Source organism: Cnephaeus nilssonii (assembly GCF_951640355.1).
Source record: "Cnephaeus nilssonii genome assembly, chromosome: 12".
Lineage (NCBI taxonomy): Eukaryota > Metazoa > Chordata > Mammalia > Chiroptera > Vespertilionidae > Cnephaeus > Cnephaeus nilssonii.
In genome coordinates this window covers 53,094,176-53,116,158 of record NC_137083.1, presented here as the reverse complement: position 1 = coordinate 53,116,158, position 21,983 = coordinate 53,094,176, and the positions used below count along the sequence as shown (strand labels likewise).

General features: G+C 41.2%; 1 protein-coding gene and 1 pseudogene across 3 annotated transcripts in view; one reads left to right on the top strand and one right to left on the bottom strand.

Moving 5' to 3' along the window:
- The window catches only part of SLC37A3 (solute carrier family 37 member 3), a 49,804-nt gene that overhangs the window by 26,908 nt on the left and 913 nt on the right, over nucleotides 1-21,983 (bottom strand). For both annotated transcript variants that reach the window (XM_079785634.1, XM_079785635.1), the window contains exons 2-3: nucleotides 13,702-13,863; nucleotides 11,887-11,992 (exon numbers count right to left, since the gene is read on the bottom strand). In XM_079785634.1, the coding sequence (XP_079641760.1) occupies nucleotides 11,887-11,992; nucleotides 13,702-13,790 (195 nt within the window). In that variant the 5' untranslated portion in view covers nucleotides 13,791-13,863. The remainder of the gene's footprint in view (nucleotides 1-11,886; nucleotides 11,993-13,701; nucleotides 13,864-21,983) is intronic.
- On the top strand, nucleotides 1,306-7,143 carry LOC307108221 (ribose-5-phosphate isomerase-like; annotated as a pseudogene). The gene has a single exon. The product of its transcript is annotated as a ribose-5-phosphate isomerase-like (transcript).

Below are 21,983 nucleotides of genomic sequence, written 5' to 3'. Positions count from 1 at the left end.
GGAAGAGATTAACCAAAGATCTTATCTGTATACTAGAGGCCCGGTGCACGGATTCACGCACCAGTGGGGTCCCTCAGCCTGGCTTGTGGGGATGGGGCCAAAACCAGCAGTATGATATCCCCTGAGGGATCCCGGATTGCGAGAGGGCTCAGGACAGGCCGATGGACCCCACCGATGCATGAATCCGTGCACCGGGCCTCTAGTCATACTGTAGTTATTTTCTTTTTCCCCTTTAACTTTAACATTGATGATGCAAAAGCTGTGGTGGGTAAAACTGCTGTGCTTTGGCATGAATTGAGCAGTTACACCAAACTGTGCTATATTAATTACTGTATTCTTTATTGCCACACTGACAATAAAAAAAGGTCAATTTCACTTGAGAATGTTCTTAATGAAGTAGCAAAAATTATTAATTGTATTAAATCTGGCCCCTGAGTATACTTATTTTTACCATTCCGTGTGATGAGGTGGAAAATACACATACAGACCCTGCATACCAGAGTCAGATGGCTGTCCTGGAGGAAAGCACTGTGCAACTGTGTGAGCGGCAAGCTGGTATGTCACTTTCACTTGAAAGAATGACTGACAGACTTAGTGCCCAGTTTTGAGTATTTGAATACTGTATTTGGCAGATTTGAGTATCTGGCAGATATTTCCTCAAAAAAGAATGAAACCAGCCTGTCACTTCAAGATTGATTTAAAGTACAAGATAGGCAAATGGATGTTAATGTAAGGTTATAAAAAGTTAATTAATACAGTTTCAGATTCCACATTGCAACTACCCTTTAAGAAATTGCTACTTGTCAAATTCTGGTGTAATATCAAAGACAACTACCCACAATTAACTGAAAAGACTGTTAAAATACTTCTCCCCTTTCCACCATGTATCTGTGGAAGACAAACTCTTCAGAGACTTGAAATTCACAAGCAGACATGAAGACCCATTGTATTCTATTCAGCCAGACAGGAAGAGATTTGCAAGAATGTGTGTCAATCAATGCCACTCTCCTCACTAAGTGAATTTTTTTTGTCTTGAAAAAGTCAATTTTCATAAAATGTCATTCATGTTGCCCAGCCAGCATGGCTCAGTGGCTGAGCGTCAACCTATGAACCAGAAGGTCACAATTCAATTCCTGGTCAGGACACATGCCCACCCGGGCTGCGGGCTCAATCCCCATTGTGGGGCATACAGGAGGCAGCCAATAAATGACTCTCTCTCATCATTGAGGTTTCTATCTCTCCCTCCTTCTCCATTCCTCTCTGAAATCAATAAAAATATATTTTTTAAATGTCATTCATGTTAACATGTTGTAGATCAATTCATTTGAAAATAACCTAATCATGTATTTTTTAATTTGTTTTAATTTCTAAAATAGTAAATATCTATAAATATAAATCCACATAACCAAAAAGTTTAAGAACTGCTGGACTAAATGATTTCTGAGATGGGTTATTAAAGAAGGAAAAAAAATTTTTTAATCCTCACCCAAAGATATGTTTACTGATTTTAGAGAGGGGAAGGAGGTAAGGGGGGAAGAAGAGAGAGAGAAACATCAATCGGTTGCCTCTATTACATGCCCTGACCAGTGATCAAACTTGAAACCTAGTCATGTGCTGTGAGTGGGAATCAAACCCACAACCTTTTGGTGTATAGGAGGATGCTCCAACCCACTGAGCCACAATGGCCAGGGCAAGAAGAAAAATTTTGACTTAAGAATAGTAAAAAGAAAAATCACAATGAACAATTAAAAAACATGTATCTTCAACATAAAGTAAAATCTGAAATTGTAAGAAAATATTTAAAGTGTGATTCTAAAGTACTGGGACCCGTTTCTGGGTGGCTTATCGCACCAATTTTTTACTTTAACAACACGCACTGCTTTCATGATCGATAAGAAACCAGTTCACACCTAGATCAATCAGTATTTAATCGTGCCAATTGGGGCCCTAAATATCTCCAATTAGTTATTTTGCCACATTTCCCCTCTAACCACAATCTTTGATCCCTGACGCCATCTGGGCTCAACAGGACCCAGGATTAAGCCCTCTTGGGCACACACCCAGGTGACCTAGAGACCCAGGCCTCAAGTAGCTGCTGCAAGTTTCAGGATTTTCTTTACTCTTGGGGGAAGCCATCAAACTCCCGAAGACGTGGCTTTCCCAGGAACTGACAGACTGCAAACAGCTTTTTTTCTGTTTCACCGCCAGAACTCGGCCGAAATAGTACACTTCTGCTTACCTACTTAACAAGTGTAAACAAAACAGAACCAAAAACTAAAACAACAAAGTAGGACTAACAAAGAGAGTCAGAAAATAGGTTAACAGAGAAAGCCTAATGAAGAAAGTTTAGGTCCATAATATAGCTCCGATCAAGATGATTATACCAGAAGGTGAGAAATGGTCCAAGTGCACTTAGTGAATCGTCCAATGTTTAATGAAGATCCAGTTCGATCTTCAAACGCTCCAGTGATTCAAGCTGTCCTACAAGCATGTACAATTACCATGTGAATGTACCGGCCTATATGTATGTAAGGTTTTCTTGTGTTGTGGGGGCAGGCGCCGTGCTAAGTCACTATAATTGCTACATGTTGAGACACTTCCTGGAAGCATGACATTGTGGGCACATTCAAAAGGTCACGGTGAGAATGTTTGTCACAGAGTAAGGGCTGTGCACGGAGGTGGGGGAACCACTGACATGAAAGAGCTTCCTGGTACACAGAAGGTGAGCTCAAGCGACCTGAGTTCAGGGGTTTGTTCTCCGTCTAAGGTAAGAATCTGAGGAACAGGAGCTGTGAATGTGATTGAGATGGAACGTTGAGGACACCCTGAACCCTGCATCCTTCTCCTGAAGAGAACTCTAGAATCTCTTTCGCTATTCTCTTTATCTTTTTTTAAAAGAACATGTTTTTATTGATTTTACAGGGAGAGGAAGGGAGAGAAAGAGAGAAACATCAATTGGCTGCCTCCTGCGTGCCCCCTACAGGAGATTGAGCTAGAAATCCAGGCTTGTGCCCTGACCAGGAATCCAACCAGTGAGTGACCTTTCAGTGCACAGGATGATGCCCAACCAACTGAGCCACACTGGCCAGGGCTCTTATACCATTCTCAAAGAAGGACTGTGCTGTCTAAAGAGGTAAGACTTTTTAATTTAATAGAACAAATTTTTGTTTATAATATTCAGTCAAGTTGTCCTCAAATATTAGATTTAGTCATTACCTCTTTATTATCTATAAACATAATTTCATGCTAGTTTCACTTGGTACTTCCAATGTTTGTCCATGTCAGTGGAATCCATTATAAATTCTCAAGGTATAGCCCTGGCCGGTTTGGCTCACTGGATAGAGCGTTGGCCTGGGGACTGAAGGGTCCCAGGTTTGATTCCGGTCAAGGGCATGTACCTTGGTTGCGGGCACATCCCCAGTAGGGGGTGTGCAGGAGGCAGCTGATCAATGCTTCTCTCTCATTGATGTTTCTGGCTTTCTATCCCTCTCCCTTCCTCTCTGTAAAAAATCAATAAAAATATATTTTTAAAAAATAAAATAAATTCTCAAGGTATAGAGACTGTGTCTGCTTAATTTCTGTAAAGCACCTAAGATAGCAATGCATAAAAAAAGCACCCTTGGTGGTATGGTCAGAAGTTAGGGTGTCAGCCCTCGCACCAAAGGATCTCCAGTTCGATTCCACATCAAGGGCACGTACCTGGGTTGCAGGTTAAATCCCTGGCCCTGGTCAGGTCACATGCAGAAGGCAACCAACCAATGTGTCTCTCTCACATCCATGTCTGTCTGTCTGTCTGTCTGTCTCTCTCTCTCTCTCTCTCTCTCTCTCTCCCTGCTCCTCCCTCCCTCCCTTCCACTCTCTCTAAAAAAAAATCAATGGGGGGAAAAAATAAAAACAAAAGCTGTAATAAATACTTTTTGATAATGCTATTTAAGGTATTTAAGAAATGTTTAACAATATATGTAAACAAAATATTTTTTAGAGTGCATACTCATTTTATGTATACTTCTGCCACTAAGTTCCTTTCCACTTCAGACAAGAAAGAGTCTCAAAGGGAAGCTGGAGTAAAGGTGTTATAGACTCAAGCACAGGAGGAGTGAAGGGTACATGCCACCTCTGAACTCCCAGCAGTGGTCTTCAGGAAAAAAACCCTGGGTTTGAAAGTCTAAAGAAAGAATGGACAAAAGTCACATAATCATATCAATTGATGCAGAAAAAGCATTTGACAAAATCCAACACCCTTTCTTGATAAAAACTCTCAGCAAAGTGGGAATAGAGGGATCATACCTCAACATAATAAAAGCCCTATATGACAGCCAACATCATACTCAATGGGCAAAAACTAAACCCATTTCCCCTAAGAATAGGAACAAGACAAGGATACCCACTTTCACCACTCCTGTTCGACATACTACTAGAAGTACTAGCCATATCAATCAGACAAGAAGAAATTAAAGGCATCCAAATTGGAAAAGAAGAAGTAAAGCTGTCCTTATTCGCAGATAACATGAGAACTATACATAGAGAACCCCAAAGACTCCATCAAAAAACTACTAGACCTAGAACAGGTGGGGTGCCCCGGACTCCCTCGTGCAGCTGCCGGTGTGCGCTCATTCCGGTACCGGCGGCACCGGCCAAACAAGCCCCAACGTCAGGGAAGCCAGTAGTGCCTTCCCAGCCTCCTCCACGATGTCCAAGGCCGAGGAGGCCAAGAAGCTTTCGGGCCATGCGGCGGTGGAGAATCACGTGAGGAATAACCAAGTGCTGGGAACTGGAAGTGGTTCTACAATTGTCCATGCTGTGCAGCGAATAGCTGAAAGAGTGAAGCAGGAGAACCTGAACCTCGTCTGTGTTCCCACGTCCTTCCAGGCCGGTCCGCTGATGCTGCAGTGCGGCTTAACACTCAGTGACCTGGACCGACACCCAGAGATCGACCTCGCCATCGATGGTGCTGAAGTAGATGCTGATCTCAATCTCATCAAGGGTGGTGGAGGCTGCCTGACCCAGGAGAAGACTGTGGCGGGCTATGCCAGTCGCTTCATTGTGATTGCTGACTTTAGGAAAGATTCAAAGAACCTTGGGGATCAGTGGCACCAGGGAATCCCCATCGAGGTCATCCCCATGGCTATGTCCCAGTGAGCCAAGCTGTGACTCAGAAGTTCGGGGGTGTGGTTGAACTTCGAATGGCCGTCAACAAGGCAGGTCCTGTGGTGATGGATAACGGAAGTTTGACCAGGTGCACAAATGGAGTGAAGTGAACACAGCTATCAAAATGACCCCAGGTGTGGTGGACACAGATCTGTTCATCAACATGGCTGAGAGGGCCTACTTCGGGATGCAGGACAGCTCAGTGAACATGCAGGAGAAGCCTTTCTGCTGATGTGTGCTCACCTGGAACCCCTGCCCAAAGCAGGTGGACACGCCTCTCCCGGAGCCTTTGCCTTACTATATCTGTGCCAAGTTCCTGCTGGCAGGGTGGGGTGGGGTGGGGAGTGAAATCCAGCCTTCTTGTATTGTTATTAAATGTCTTTTTTAAAAAGAGAAGTATAAACATATATTTTTACTATTAAAAATGCTGTGTTTTTAAAATAAAATAAATAAATAAAAACTACTAGACCTAATAAATATATTTGGCAATGTAGCAAGATACAAAATTAACACCCAGAAATTTATGGCCTTTTTATACACCAATAATGAACTCACAGAAAGAGAAATGAAAAAAACAATCCCATTTACCATTGCACCAAAAAAATTAAGATACCTAGGAATAAACTTAACTAAGAACGTAAAGACCTATACTCGGAAAACTACAGGACACTGAAAAAAGAGATAGAGGAAGACATAAACAAATGGAAAAACATACCATGTTCATGGATTGGTACAATCAACATCATTAAAATGTCCATACTATCTAACGCAATCTATAGATTCAATGCAATACCTATAAAAATACCAATGGCATATTTCAAAGATCTAGAACAAACTCTCCAAAAATTCATCTGGAAAAAAAAAAAAAGACCCTGAATAGCCACAGTTATCCTGAGAAAGAAGAACAAAGTTGAAGGGATCACAATACCAGACATCAAGCTATATTACCAAGCCACGGTTCTCAAAACTGCCTGGTACTGGCACAAGAACAGACATATAGACCAATGGAACAGAACAGAGAACCCAGAAATTGACCCAAGCCATTATACTCAATTAATATTTGACAAAGGAGCCCTAGCCGGTTTGGCTCAGTGGATAGAGTGCTGGCCTGCGGACTGAAGCGACCCAGGTTCGATTCTGGCCAAGGGCACATGCCTGGGTTGCGGGCTCGATCCTCAGTAGGGGGCGTGCAGGAGGCATCCGATCAATGATTCTCTATCATCACTGATGTTTCTGTCTCTCTCTCCCTCTTCCTTCCTCTCTAAAATCAATAAAAATATTTTTTTTTAAAAAAAAATATTTGACAAAAGAGGCAAAAGCATACAATGGAGTCAAAACAGTCTCTTTAATAAATGGTGCTGGGAAATTTGATCAGATACATGTAAAAAAATGAAACTAAATCACCATACACAAAAACAAACTCTAAATGGCTAAAGGACTTGAATGTAAGACGGGAAACCATAAAAACCCTATAACACTCCATAGGCAACAAAATTGCAGACATATGTCATAGCAATATCTTTACAGACACAGCTCCTAGGGCATTGGAGACTAAGGAGAAAATAAACAAATGGGACTACATTAAAATAAAAAGCTTATGCACAGCAAAAGAAACCATCAACAAAACAACAAGAAAGCCCACTGCATGGGAGAACACATTTGCCAATGTTATCACCGATAAGGGTTTAATCTCTAACATTTACAGGGAACTCATACAACTTAACAAAAGGAAGATAAACAATCCAATCAAAAAATGGGCAAAGGAACTAAATAGACACTTTCTGAAAGAGGACATTCAGAAAGCCAAGAAACATACGGAAACATGCTCAAAGTCACTAATCATCCGAGAGATGCAAATCAAAACAACAATGAGGTACCATCTCACACCTATCAGAATGGCTATCATTAACAAATCAACAAACGACAAGTGCTGGTGAGGATGCGGAGAAAAAGGAACCCTCCTGCACTGCTGGTGGGAATGCAGACTGGTGCAGCCATTGTGGAAAACAGTATGGCGTTTCCTCCATAAAAATACTAGAGGAATCCACAGGCAGCGAAATCTCAGACATATGCCAAAACAACTTCTTCACTGATACCGCTCCTAAGGCAATGGAAACTAAAGAGAAAATAAACAAATTGGACTACATCAAAATAAAAAGCTTTTGCACAGCAAAAGAAACCATCAATAAAACAACAAGAAAGCCCACTGTATGGGAGAACATGTTTGCCAATGTTATCACCGATAAAGGTTTAATCTCCAACATTTACAGGGAACTCATACAACTTAACAAAAGGAGGATAAACAATCCAATAAAAAAATGGGCAACGGACCTAAATAGATACTTTTCAAAAGAAGACAGAGGAAGGCCAAGAGACATATAAAAACATGCTCAAAGTCACTAATTATCCGAGAGATACAAATCAAAACGACAAAGAGGTACCATCTCACACCTGTCAGAATGGCTATCATCAACAAATCAATAAATGACAAGTGCAGGCAAGGATGTGGAGAAAAAGGAACCCTCGTGCACTGCTGGTGGGAATGCAGACTGGTGCAGACACTGTGGAGAACAGTATGGAGTTTCCTCAAAAAACTAAAAATGGAACTCCCATTTGACCCAGTAATCCCAATTCTAGGAATATATCGAAGAAACTAGAAACACCAATCAGAAAGAATATATGCACCCCTATGTTCATAGCAGCACAATTCACAATAGCTAAGATTTGGAAACAGCCTAAATGCCCATCAGCAGATGAGTGGATTATAAAACTATGGTACATCTACACAATGGAATACTATACTGCTATGAAAAAGAAGGAATTCTTACCATTTGCAGCAGCATGGATGGAACTGGAGAGCATTATGCTAAGTGAAATAAGCCAGGCAATGAAAGAAAAATACCACATGATCTCACTCATTTATAGAAAATAAAGAACATTATAGCCTGATGAATAAAAAGATAGATACAGAGGAAGTGAAACATCGAAGATAATGTCAAATTACAGCGGGAAGGCTGGAGAGTGTTGGGGAGAGGTGGGGGAAGAGATCAACCGAAGGACTTGTATGCATGCATATAAGCACAACCAATGGACACAAGACACTGTGGGGGTGGGATGAGGGCATGTGCCAGGGGGTAGGGGAGGCTGGGGGAAGGTCAATGGGGAGAAAAAAGGAGATATATGTACTACTATTTGTAATACTTTAAACAATAAAATAAAAATTGGGGGGAAAAAGAAAGAATGGAAAGTCAGCACTGCTCTCCATGAGGCAGGTCCACATGCACACAGCTCTCCTGGATGAGTCAGCACCTGACTTCTACATAACCAACCCATCCAAACTACGTAATCCACAGTTCTAAAACAGCACCACAGTGAGACCTATCTTAGCAGCAGAGTAAGTAAGTAAATATCTAAGCAGAAAAGTTAATGCCAATTCTAAACAAGCTAATAATGTAACATGGTTCCTGGCAGGAAAGAGTTAACACGCCTGAGACTGCTATCCTTAAAAAGACTTACTTGCAATGCTGGTGGCCCTTGCCTGGCACCTGGAAACTTGGATCCCCAGAGGGTTCCCATAATTCCCGGCTAAGACTGGCTTACTGTTCAAACAATGTGGTTTATGTGCAACACCTGCTTTCCTTCTGGGAGTGTGGGATTTTTGTATGTGCCAGGCAGAGTGCCTCCACGACCAGCTCCAATAAAAATCATGGGCACCCTGTCTCTATCGGGCTTCCCTAGTAGACATCTTTTCACCTGTGTTGTCACAACTTGTGCTGGAAGAATTAGGCACACCATGTGTGACTACTGGAAAAGGGCTCTCAGAGGCCTGTGCCATTTCCTCCAGGCCTCGCCCTATGTGCTTTTTTTTCCCCCCCTTTGCTGACTTGGCTCTGTATTCCCTCACCTGTAATGAACCACAGCTTTGAATACAACTATATGCTAAGTCCTGTCAATCTTCCTAGCGAATTATCAAACCTGGGAGTGGTCTTAGTGACCGCCAACCCAGATATCTAAAACACAAAGGCATGGGGGTGGGGGCATGCGTGGGGAGGGGTGTGGGATGGGAATGGGGGGATGAGGACAAATATGTGATACCTTAATCAATACAGAAATTTAAACAATAAATAAATAAATAAATAAATAAATAAATAAATAAATAATAAAATAAAACACAAAGGCAGCCTTAGGAAGTACAACCAGAAATGTAGTGCCTAAACCAAACCCTATTGTTCTGTGTTTTTACAGACTGTACCTGAATACCACATTTAGTGTTCAGTGTCACTAAACTACAGTTGAAGGAGCCAGGGATGTTTTACCTAAACAAGAAGAACTTAAGGAGACAGGCTTTCTTCAGATATTTAACAGGACTCATGCAGTGGGGACAGACTTCGTGTACATGGCTCAAAACTAAACAGCAGAACATTTTTATGTCAATAGAAGTTAGGACTTCCTAATAATGAAAGTTGATAAAAAATATAATTGTGGCCCTAGCCGGTGTGGCTCAGTGGATAGAGCATCGGCCTGCGGACTGAAGGGTCCCAGGTTCGATTCCGGTCAAGGGCATGTACCTTGGTTGCGGGCACATGCCCAGTAGGGGGTGTGCAGGAGGCAGCCGATAAAAAAATAAATAAATAAATAAATATATATATATATTTGTGCATCTCAGAAAAATAGGGAGGTTCTTCTCCCTACAGGTTTCAACAGAAGCTAGGTGGTCTTCTTCAATAACCACAAAGAAAGACGCCATCCTGGCTGGGAGGTTAGGATGCATGACCTCTCTGAGGCCAGTCCATCCTGAAGGTTTGTGATGAGACAGTCAATGATCATTTAGAGCAGTGGTTCTCAACCTTTCTAATGCCGCGACCCTTTAATACAGTTCCTCATGTTGTGGTGACCCCAACCATAAAATTATTTTCGTTGCTACTTCATAACTGTAATTTTGCTACTGTTATGAATCGTAATGTAAATATAAAGTTTTCCGATGGTCTTAGGTGACCCTGCTAGTGGTTCTCAACCTGTGGGTCACGACCCACAGGTTGAGAACTGCTGCTGTAGAGCCTAAGACCATCGGAAAACTTTATATTTACATTACGATTCGTAACAGTAGAAAAATTACAGTTATGAAGTAGCAACGAAAATAATTTTGTGGTTGGGGTCACCATAACATGAGGAACTGTATTAAAGGGTTGCGGCATTAGAAAGGTTGAGAACCACTGATTTAGAGGGATTCACTGTGCACACAGCACAAGTCAAGCATCCATCAGAAATCCAGCTCTCTATTCTGAACACCTTTCCTTTTAAAAGTTCTATCAGGCCCTACTGGTTTGGCTCAGTGGATAGAGCGTTGGCCTGCAGACTGAAGGGTCCCAGGTTCGATTCTAGTCAAGAGCACATGCCTACGTTGCGGGCCTGATCCACAGTGAGGAGTGTGCAGGAGGCAGCTGATCAATGATGCTCTCTCATCACTGATGTTTCTCTTTCTCTCTTCCTCTCTGAAATCAATAAAAGTGCATTTAAAGAATAATAATAGCCGAAACCGGTTTGGCTCAGTGGATAGAGCGTCGGCCTGCGGACTCAAGGGTCCCAGGTTCGATTCCGGTCAAGGGCATGTACCTTGGTTGTAGGCACATCCCCAGTAGGGGGTGTGCAAGAGGCAGCTGATCGATGTTTCTCTCTCATCAATGTTTCTAACTCTCTATCCCTCTCTCTTCCTCTCTGTAAAGAATCAATAAAATATATTTTTTTTAAAAAAAAAAGAATAATAATAGAAGTTCCTATCAGGAACTTATCAAGTTAAGTTCAGGAAAACTGTTCGGGAGCCTCTCCACTAGAACATCAGCTCCATGAGGACAGGCTGTCTTTTTTGTCCTCTAGGCTTTTACTCTTTGTGTCCTTAGTGTCTAGAACAGGGTTATGCAAGATAGACCCACAATAAGCAATTGCCTGAATAACTCATTTACATTTGGGGGGCAGTATATAACCTTTAGATCTCTGTCAACTTTAAATTGGTCCAAATCAGGGAAATAATTCTTAAGAAATAAAACATGCTAAGAATATAAATAAGTAGCTATAATTCCACGTAAGCAGAACTCAAATAACGTGGTAAAGACTGAGGGAACGGAACTGTGTATTGAGGTAGGGTGCTATAAAGGACGGCATCTCTGTCCTAGTTAGTCATCAAAGAATGTTCTTGGCCCACGTGAGTACAAGGAACTGGGCTGCATACTCTCTGAACTTAAGCAAGATACAAATGAACAAATGAATCAATCAGAGAGTATGCAAATACTGAGACATTAACCTATGCAATACACAGTGTGCACAGTTTAGGAAAAAACATAGCAGAAGCAAGAAAAAAACTCTCTTTTTTAAAAAGTGACATTTTATTTTGACACACAGAGAAAAGCACAATTTTGATAAGTGGAAAGAAGGTAAATGAGCTTACAAAAGAACATGAGCAAAATCTCAAAAACAGAAATAAGCATAGTACTTGTGAAACTCAATGAAAAAAATGGCCTAGCCAGAATTGTGTGATTTCAAAACAGTGAGAAATAAGCTGACTGGAGCGGTATTGAATCAGGGCAAGCTAAGAAATTAGACAGAAGAATTTGGATTGTATGCCACAGGAAACAGTAAGCCTTTCAGAGTCCTAAGCAAATGAAACAAAATAAGAGACCTTAGGAAGAATTCAGAGGTAGGCACGGTTCCCTTACATCCGTCCCAGCACTTTGGTCTACTTACCTCCACAGGTTCAATTGATCTGTTAAAAGCACTCGGGGTCCACTGCTTAGAGATGCTGACTTTGACATTGCTAAATGTTTTTCTTGATGCATGGAGCAACGAATAACTACGAAAGAGAAGAAATACAGCTGAATGAAGAGCAAAGAAAACAGCCTTTAATAAAATCACAGACAAAAAATAAATAAAATAAAATCACAGACACATTCCTCTTTGTTCTTTCAGTTTTAGAAAAAGAGAAATACTGCTTTATAAGGACTATCAACTGAAATAGTCTCTGCTAAGCAAAAGAAATAATTAGTCTTCTTCAATATGAGCCCCCATGTTCACTCATAACTTATCCCTGGTTCTAGAAGATGGAGATGTGACTGATCCCAACCCACTTTAAATTATGGTTCAGATCTGGCCCGGCAAGTATGGCTCAGTGGTTGAGCATCGACCTATGATCCAGGAGGTCATGGTTCGATTCCCAGTCAGGGCACATGCCTGGTTTGTGGGCTCCATCCCTAGTAGGAGGCATGCAGGAGGCAGTCAATCAGTGATTCTCTCTCATCATTGATTTTTCTATCTCTCTCACTTCCTCTCTGAAATGAATAAAAATATATTTTAAAATAAATTATGGTTGTAGTTCTGTAAAAAATTTTAAGTCTTTAATAAACACTGGCTGCTCATTGCACTCGCCGTTCAGTAGCTTTTTGGTTTTTTATTTTTTATTTGTTAATCCTCACAAGAAGGTATTTTTCCATTGCTTTTCAGAGAGAGTGGAAGGGAGGAGAAGCAAGGGAGAGAAACATCAATGTGAGACAGACACATCGACTGGTTGCCTCCCACACATGTCACCACCAGGGGTGGGGAGGGAACCTACAATCCAAGTACTGTGTTTTTGACCAGGAATCAAACCCACAACCCTTAGGGACAAGGGCTGACGCTCCAACCACTCACCAACACAGGCCAGGGCAGTAGCTTTTTCTTTGGGTCCCGCATTTCCTCATACTACTGCTTCCTCCCACCCCTCACAAATGGATAATGGATATTCCCTAAACCAAGCGTCTAAAACTACCTATCAACTCTTACGTAATTAGAGAACCATTTTCCTAATTTCTACTTGAAAATAAAACAAACAAAAAAACCGTCATCCTCATTTGTGGTACCTTCAATAAAGAAAAAAATCTATTCAGAAAAAATAATCAAAATAGTTGAGTCACAGGGTTATGAGTAACATGCCCCTAACACCAAAAGGCCTGCTTTGTGTCATCAACAGACCACTACAGAGGGCCACCGAGGGCCACAGAATCACAAACATGGACAATTCTTCAGTCACACTGACTGGTCAGGGACCTCACATGAGTTACTAGAGTTCCTCACAACTGTCTCAGACCATTTTTACTACTCAAGGGGGCACAGGGCGGTCCCTGAACACGCACACCCTTTGTTCTCAAGCTCCTCATTTTAACAAATACAGGACTTGATATTAGATCAGGGTTTCTCAACCACAGCACCACTGACATTTTAGGCCCCCAAATTCTCTATTTGGGGGGGTGGGGGGGTTGTCTTGTGCATTGTAGGATGTTTAGCAGTATCCCTGGTCTCTACCCACTAAATGCAAATAGCATGGCAACCAAAAATGTCTCCAGACATTGCCAAATACAGGCAAAAGAGCCCCCAAGAACTACTTTATTAGAGCTATCAAGAAGTACAAGAGGAGTAACTAATCTATTTCATGGTAAGTCCATACAAGTTCCTGCATGAGATACTCGCCATGCAATAAGTATCTCCCTCGAAAGGACAAAACAGCAACAGTTGCAGCAATCCACTTACCTGAAGAAAGTGAGCAGGAACACGACAACATGATGATGGCTGAACCGGGACAGCAGAGTTCCTCTCTGAAAAATACTTGGCCAGGCCATGTTCCTCCTGACCTTCCTTCCAGTCTTTGACCTTAAAATTTGGATAGTGAATGGCTTACACCATTTCTTCTTTCTGGAAAGGCAAAACACGTTATTAACATTACTCAGTTTATCCAAAAACTGAATTATTTAGGCTTATAGTCAGCCAGCATAAAATCAGGCCTTGAAAAAAAAATCTTGTGGGCTAGCTGACACCAGAAAAACTAGATGGATAATTACGTTTTACAGCAGTTAGCTAGTCCTTTAAAAAAAAGAAATCCTTGACCAAAGGTTACACCCTAATAGGAAGAACTCTCATACAAACTGATAAGAAAATCACCCACTTTAACAGAAAAAAAATGAGCAAAGGAAATGAATAGACAATTCAGAAGAAATGAAATGGCTATTAAATTTACCAAATAATATCTCACTAGGAATATAAAAAATGCTAATAAAGGCAAGAAAATGTTTGCATAGTTAAAACAGACTGTGGCCTGGGGGACATCTGTAATACTCTCAACAATAAAGATAAATAAATTTTAAAAAACACAACAGATTGTGGCCAATGCAGCTCAAAGTCCAATGATTTCTGAACTCTCATATGATGTTGATGGAAGTGAAAATTAGTACCGTATTACAGGAAGACAATCTGGCCAAGTTCATCAAGAGTCTTTGACAGCCCTGACCGGTTTGGCTCAGTGGATAGAGCGTCGGCCTGGGGACTGAAGGGTCCTGGGTTCGATTCTAGTTAAGGGCATGTACCTCGGTTGCGGGCACATCCCCAGAAGTGGGTGTGCAGAAGGCAGCTGATCGATGTTTCTCTCTCATCAATGTTTCTAACTCTCTATCCATCTCCCTTCCTCTCTGTAAAAAATCAATAAAACATTTTTTTAAAAAGAGTCTTTGACACAGTCCAGCCGGCGTGGCTCAGTGGTTGAGCTATGAACCAGGAAGTCACGGTTCGATTCCCGGTCAGGGCACAAGCCTGGGTTGTGGGCCTGGTCGCCAGTAGGGGGTGTGCAGGAGGTAGCCAATCAATGATTCTCTCTTATCACTGATGTTCCCCCTCTCCCTTCCTCTGTGAAATAAAAATACATATATTTAAAAACAACAACAACAACAAAGAAGTGTCTTTGACACAAAAATAATTTCTAGGGATCCATTCCTAAAGAAATACAAGATGAATTCAGGTCTAATAAACAAAGTTAGTTTTTACAAAGTGTCAAAGGAACTTTTTTATTTTATTTACTTATTTGTTTAATTTTAATCCTCACCTAAGGATATGCTTTATTGGTATTTTTAGAGAGAAAGAAAGGGAGGGGGGAGGGTGAAAGAGACAGAGAGAGAGAGAGAGAGAAACATCGATCAGTTGCCCCCCATATGCACCCTAACCTGACCGGGAATTGAACCCATAACCGCTTGCTGTACAGGACGATGCTCCAACCAACTGAACCACCTGGCCATGGCAAGAAGCTATTTTATTTTAAAGAAATGAAATTGTGTCCATCTTAGAGAATAGGGAAAAGACGCAGGGCCACTCCTATGCCATCTCTCCACTACTTCAAAGGGAAAGTCCTCTCTAAAAGCTGCATCCATGCCCTGGCTAGTTTGGCTCAGTTGGACAGAACATCGGCCTGTGGACTAAAGGGTCCCAGGTTCAATTCCAGTCAAGGGCACATACCTGGGTTGGGGGCTCAATCCCCAGTTGCGGGCATGCAGGAGGCAGCCAATCAATGATTCTCTCATCATTGATGTTTTTTTCTCTCTCTCTCTCCCCCTCTCCCTTCCTCTCTGAAATGAATAAAAATATATTTTAAAATAATAATAAAATAAATTAAAAAATAAAAGCTGCATCCATGCTCTCACAGCCAAAGTTAATGAAGCATAAAATTAGCATCTTAACTTAATGTCTCCAGTTATGAGTCTGCAGAAACAACTTAAATATGCAATAAGAATGGAATGATTAAATTACAGTATATCCAGGTGGCCAAATATTTTATAATCATTTAACATGATGAATTAACTTTTTTTAGTAACATGAGAAAATGTCAAATGAAAAGTATAAATATAATGAACTCCATATTTACATACTATTTTTTAATAATTCTTTATTGTTGAAAGTATTACATATGTCCCCCATTTCCCCCCATTCATATTTACATACTATTTACAAATAAGTAGGGAATATACTAGTTCTTCTTAAGTAGTGGGATTAGGATTAATTTTAATTTTTTATATACTTCCCTAAAAATTCTACAATAAATGTGTATATCACTTTTATAATCAAGAGGGAAACATCCAACAGCACTGAAAAAGTCCTATAATTGATCTGCATATTAGGAAAAATTAAATTAACAAAATGACTTGAATGATAAATGCACTACAATAGTCAAGGTAGAAGACAAACTCAAAAGCTCCCAATACTTGAATTAGCAAATCACAGGGCGTTGCTTTCAAGGCTGTGCTCCCTGTAACGGCTATTATACTCCCGTTTTCACTAGTCACAGCTTGGTGCTGTATCCAAAGTTTAAATGCTGCAAGACCCAGGCGAAAGGCCTTTCTTTATTTTTTTTAATCCTCACCTGAGTATATTTTTTTGGTTGATTTTTTAGAGAGAGGAAAGGAGAGAAAAGTATCAACCAGTTGTCTCCAGTACACTCCCGACTGGAGATCAAACCCACAACAAAGGTATGTGCCCTGACCGGGAATCAAACCCGAAACCTTTTGGAGCACAGGATGATGCTCCAACCAACTGAGCCACCTGGCTAAGGCCAAAGGCCATTCTTTTTTTTTTTTTTTTTTTTAATATATTTTATTGATTTTTTACAGAGAGGGAGAGAGAGGGATAGAGAATTAGAAACATCGATGAGAGAGAAACATCGATCAGCTGCCTCTTGCACACCCCCCACTGGGGATGTGCCCGCAACCAAGGTACATGCCCCTGACCGGAATCGAACCCGGGACCCCTGAGTCCGCAGGCCGACGCTCTATCCACTGAGCCAAACCGGCTTCGGCCCAAAGGCCATTCTTGATAAACATTATAACTGTTTCAATTAATGGTTGTGAGCCCTTGGACAAGTCAATCTCTATGAATTGCAGATGGCCTATCCCTAATAGTTATGAAACTAAAATAAACAATTTATGCAAAGAATTAAGGTAATTATTTTAGTCACTGATCAGCCCAGGATTAATCCCACATCAACAGAATGTAACTAACTTCATTTAACCACTGTCCCTGAAAATTTTTAACAAAATTATGAGTTGAGTAAGACTGTAAAATTCCATTTACAAAATGTAACAAATAATCCTGCTGTCTGTAATTCCAGAAAGTTACCAAACCAAGAGCTATTAGCATTACTGCTAAATTTATCTCCACTCCCAAAATTAAACATGCGACCCAAGTGGCACAATTGGAAACTTCAGCCATTCTTTATAAAGAATAGCTCTTTGAACACATTCACCCCTCAAAACACTGTGCTGAGTATTTCAGGAAATGTTATGGGTTATAAAATTCAATAATTTATCCGGGAAAATAATTCCAAAAATGTACACTCCAACAAGTTAGGATTACATCACTTCGGCAATAATGGTTGTGTATTTCAGGTTGTGTACAGTTACATTAATAGCTTTAATGACTAACAAGCTGTTTTGGACCACCTGGATTTACTTTCTAAATAAACCACCTTTTCCTTGGCTACAGTGATGGGGGAGAAAAGGCTTAATAAGTACATGGAGAAAGTGGTTTTAAATATTCACCTGCTACTGGCAGAATGACTTTTAAAGTGAATACTACTATAACATCTGGTCCTATGTAATTATAATAATACCTTGCACTTCTATACCCTACATCACAGCAGTGATTTCTAATAATCTATGAGCTCTGGGGAAGCACACAGAGTTTTTGCCAAATCTGAAACCATCAAACACATCCTACTTTCTGAAAACCATCTTTTTTCCTGCTCTAAATATAAACAGATGTCTAAATTTTTCAAGTGTATGGAAATGCTGTTATAATTAATACAATCAAAATTCATTTCAGTGTTTCTGAATTCACAGTAGGTTGTCATTTAGTATTTTCTCAATGGATGGTGAATACTCAATTGATACAACTATCATGTGAGAACAAGAATTATCTTTAAAAAAAAACACAAATCTTATTAAAAATAAGATCCTTCCCATCACAGAGGATCCACAACCACTGAACATGTTTTACTTTTCAAAGCAAGTTCCTATCACTAACTCATCTGATTTATAATTAAGCTTGTTTTGGGTTCTAGCATATCCCTCATACAAGGTATTTTCCAGAATGGAACATATTGTATAATCAATGCATAATAAAATATGGCTTCACATGTAACATGTCCAGATAGAAGGCAAGCTCTCCCTTATAGACATTGCCGTGGAATATAAAAGCTTCTAAAATTTTCACTTGCTGTTGATGTTTAGAGTCCATTCCAACCCAAACAACAAAATTTAAAGTTGTCTTGTATTAATAAGACTATGGGATTACAGAGTGGAAAGGGGAAAGATTGGCAGGAAAGGAGATAAGGGACATGAAGCATCCAGCATACATCTCATGTGGCTCAGTCTTCATCCAACCCCAACCTGTTACCATGCTCTCTAGGAATCTAGATATGCGGTTAATAAGCTTTGTTATATCATAGCCAACTCCTGCCTGCCTCCTCTGAGGTCTCTCAAGGAGAAGCGATCTTTTTCCCACACCCACTTTTCCTCCTTGTGAAACCCCAGCTTCTTTGAAACGCACACCCTGGGCTTCACTGCCCACTGTGCTGACAGCTGTCATCATCTCATCTCCCACCACTGCCCTGTCCCTGCAGATGGCTCCTGCCTTGCGCTTCCTCCCACCACCGCCTGCGTCTCATTTCAACATCCAGGAGCTAATCGATCACATCCCTGTCCTGTTCACCACCAACTTCTGCCTCTACCCCACAATGAAAACCTACCCCATGATCAACCCTGGTCCCTGCCATGGCCAGTAACTGAGTCACCTCCCCAACTGGATTTCAAACATCCTTCCTTCCAGAAAACTGCTTTCTTTCATACTGCCCACTCCGACAGTCGTCTTACCTCAGCAAGGCTCCCAATTCGGTCACCTCACCATTTTCTCCATTATCCAATACCTTCCTCTTTACCAACTTAGAATCTGAACCATCTCCCTATGGGACTCTTTTTCTTGCTTGCCTCTGTGCTCCTTCCCTGCGCCCAAGCAGTTGAGTTTTGCCAGAGGAAAATCACACATTCTGGCTGGTTTCACTTTTTAGATTCAAAACCACAAACCTCAAAGGACATGCAATACTGCCCAGCAAGCCTACACTTCCCTAATCATTTTGCTTTCTCACCCTCGAAGACAGCGAAGTCACACTTCTCCCTTTCAACTTCCAACATTCTCTCTCTCCTCCTCCACTGAGTACCAGGGTTTCGGTCAATGACTCCCAGATCTATAGCTCTAACTCAGACACTCCAGGGTTCCCGACAGTACAGCAACCAACCACGTGATACCCCTCCCTGCACCTGAAACAGAATTCTTCATCCTCCCTCCAAACCGAATCCTCCCCAGTATGCCCCACTTCAACAAACGGTGTCACCATTGCTCCATTTCCCAAGGTAACCAGGCCGTATCCTTCATCTCTCCTTTTCTCTCAGCTTCCACACATAACCCATACTAAGCTCAGTCCTTATGACCTCCAAAATACATCCCAGGTCCAACCTTCCCTCTCCATCCCCACTGTCATCGGTAAGATAAACCACCATATCCCCCACCAAGCCAACCACACAGCCTCCTGTGTGGGTTTCACTGTTTCTACATCTACCCCGCCCCCACTATCATTTTCCACACATGGGCCAGAAATACATCTTCAAGTATACGTTAGCTGTCATTCCTCTGCTTAACACACTTTGACGGTTTTCCAAGATTCAGATAAAAACACAAACCTCTTTGCCATGGCCGTCAAGCCTGGATAGTAGGGAGATGAAGGGATGGGGGGCAGTAGAGTTGACAGCTGGGGTTGTCAGAAAGAGCCCAAGGATAAAGGAGGGGGCTGCCTAAGCAATGACTGAGAGATTGGGCTTATTTTTTATTTTATTGTATTAGTTTTCAATAGGTTCTACATGCATATGGTGGAAAGTTAAAAAGACAGCAAAGGGATAAAAAAAAAAAAAAGGTTAAAAAAGAAAAAACGACAGCAAAGGGTGTAACAGTGACATTTCGCTCCCTGTTCTCGTCACCCTTGCTTCTGCATCCTATACATTCCAGCACAGGCCTGCACATTCACACATACACAGATGGCATGTGACCCACACTATCCTGCACCATTTTCTCCTTCACTTATCAGAGGTTGGGGGTCTATCCGCATCCTCATCTACAAAGCTGCCACATTCCAGTCTACAGGACATCCCAACCCTTTGCCAGGATCCAAGGAGGTGCTGCACACTCCCTGCCTACTCCTTGCCCACCTTGCTCTCCACCCTCGCCAGCACCTTGCCTCCACACTCTAATCTCCCCACACCACACTCATCCCTTTCTTGGCCGGAAACCCACCAAGCTCCCTTCTTGCTTTGGGTCTTTGCATTTGCTGTTTCACAGCCTGAAATGTTTTTCTCCTGGTTCTTTGCAAATGGCTTGCTCTTCCTTTTCTTGGCTTGTCCTCAAAAGTAATCTTCTCGAGTGATCTATCCTGATCACTCTATTTTAAATGACTTCCCTCAGCCCTGGCCAATGTGACTTCAGTGGGCTGGGCAACCTCCCATTCACCAAAAGGTTGCCAGTTCAATGCCCGGTGAGGGCATATGCCCAGGTTTCGGACTCCATTTCCCTCACCCCCAAGGGGGCATGCAGGAAGCAGCAGATTGATATTTCCTTCTCATATCAATGTTTCTCTCTCTCTCTCCCTTTCCTTTCCGCTCTCTCTAAAAATCAATTTTAAAAATAGTTGAACTTTCATCAAAAAAGAAAAAAATGGTTTCCCTCAGTTACTACTACCTATCTCATCTGTTTCTTCCCTTCATAACATTTCTCCCAATCTAATTACCTGGTTTGTTTACCCCTTTATTGTTCATCCGTTAAGTTCTATCAAAGCAGGGGCCTTATCGGTCTTAAGTCCGAGGCTATTATCCCCAGCACCTAGCAGAACATTTAGAGCGATCAGTAAAGATGTTTTGCATGAATGATTCTTTGACTGAGGGCCAACACTGAAGGCTTTCCAAGTGCCAGGCACTGTGCTACTTGCCATGCATTAATGCATTTAGTTCTCATAACATCTCACAGATGAGAAAACAGATTTTAGAAAGTAATCTTTCTCTCAAAAGATGACACGAATAATCAAACCCAGACCTGACCCTAGCCCCTCGGTTATACTGTATACAAGGAAAACGTTAAAATATAAGACATCTCACCTTAAACTTAAAACATATAAATCCAGGATGGGAAAAAAATACACCTTATTAGTAACAGTGGTCTCTTACACACTACTCTCAAATGAGGACATTAGATGAGCAATTACTTCACTTTCTAGACTTCGGTTTTTACATGTGCAAAGTACAAATATTATGTGAACTCAAAGTATAGAGAGGTAGGTGAAAAACTATTAAATGGATAGTTGAGTTCACCTATTTTGACAGTATTGTATATGCTGTAATTTAGCACCCCAATGCTCAACATTTATACAAGTGTCTTTTTATCCCGCATTATCTCATTTGAAGCCGTTTACCTGTAACACATAAATCCTTTTATTCAAAACTCAAGTCTTCCTCTAATTGTTCTCTCTTCTCAAATTGTTTCATTACCACAAATGTAAAATACCTAGCACTTATCTGTAAATTCTCTCATCTTATTCTAGGTTCCCCAAACCACATTCTTCCCACCTATTTTGAACACATTCCAAAGACAACAAGTTTTCAAGATAAAATATTTCCCTCTCCTAGGCAAATGACTTATACTCTAGTTAATGGTCATTGCTGTGGCATTTCATTATCACAAATGAATAGAGACCAAATAAAACCTTCAGTGATACACTGGATCCTAACAGCGAGAGAGCAACAAATATTGCACTGACTTTACTTTTAAAGAGCTGTTTCTGGGTCTTTTGGTGGAAATCAAAAAGTAACAGAAGAATGATGTCACCTGAAGCCACGTGTGACCCACAAAAAAGCATCAAGTTCGAGTTGGAACCCAAGACCCTCCACTTAATTAAATTC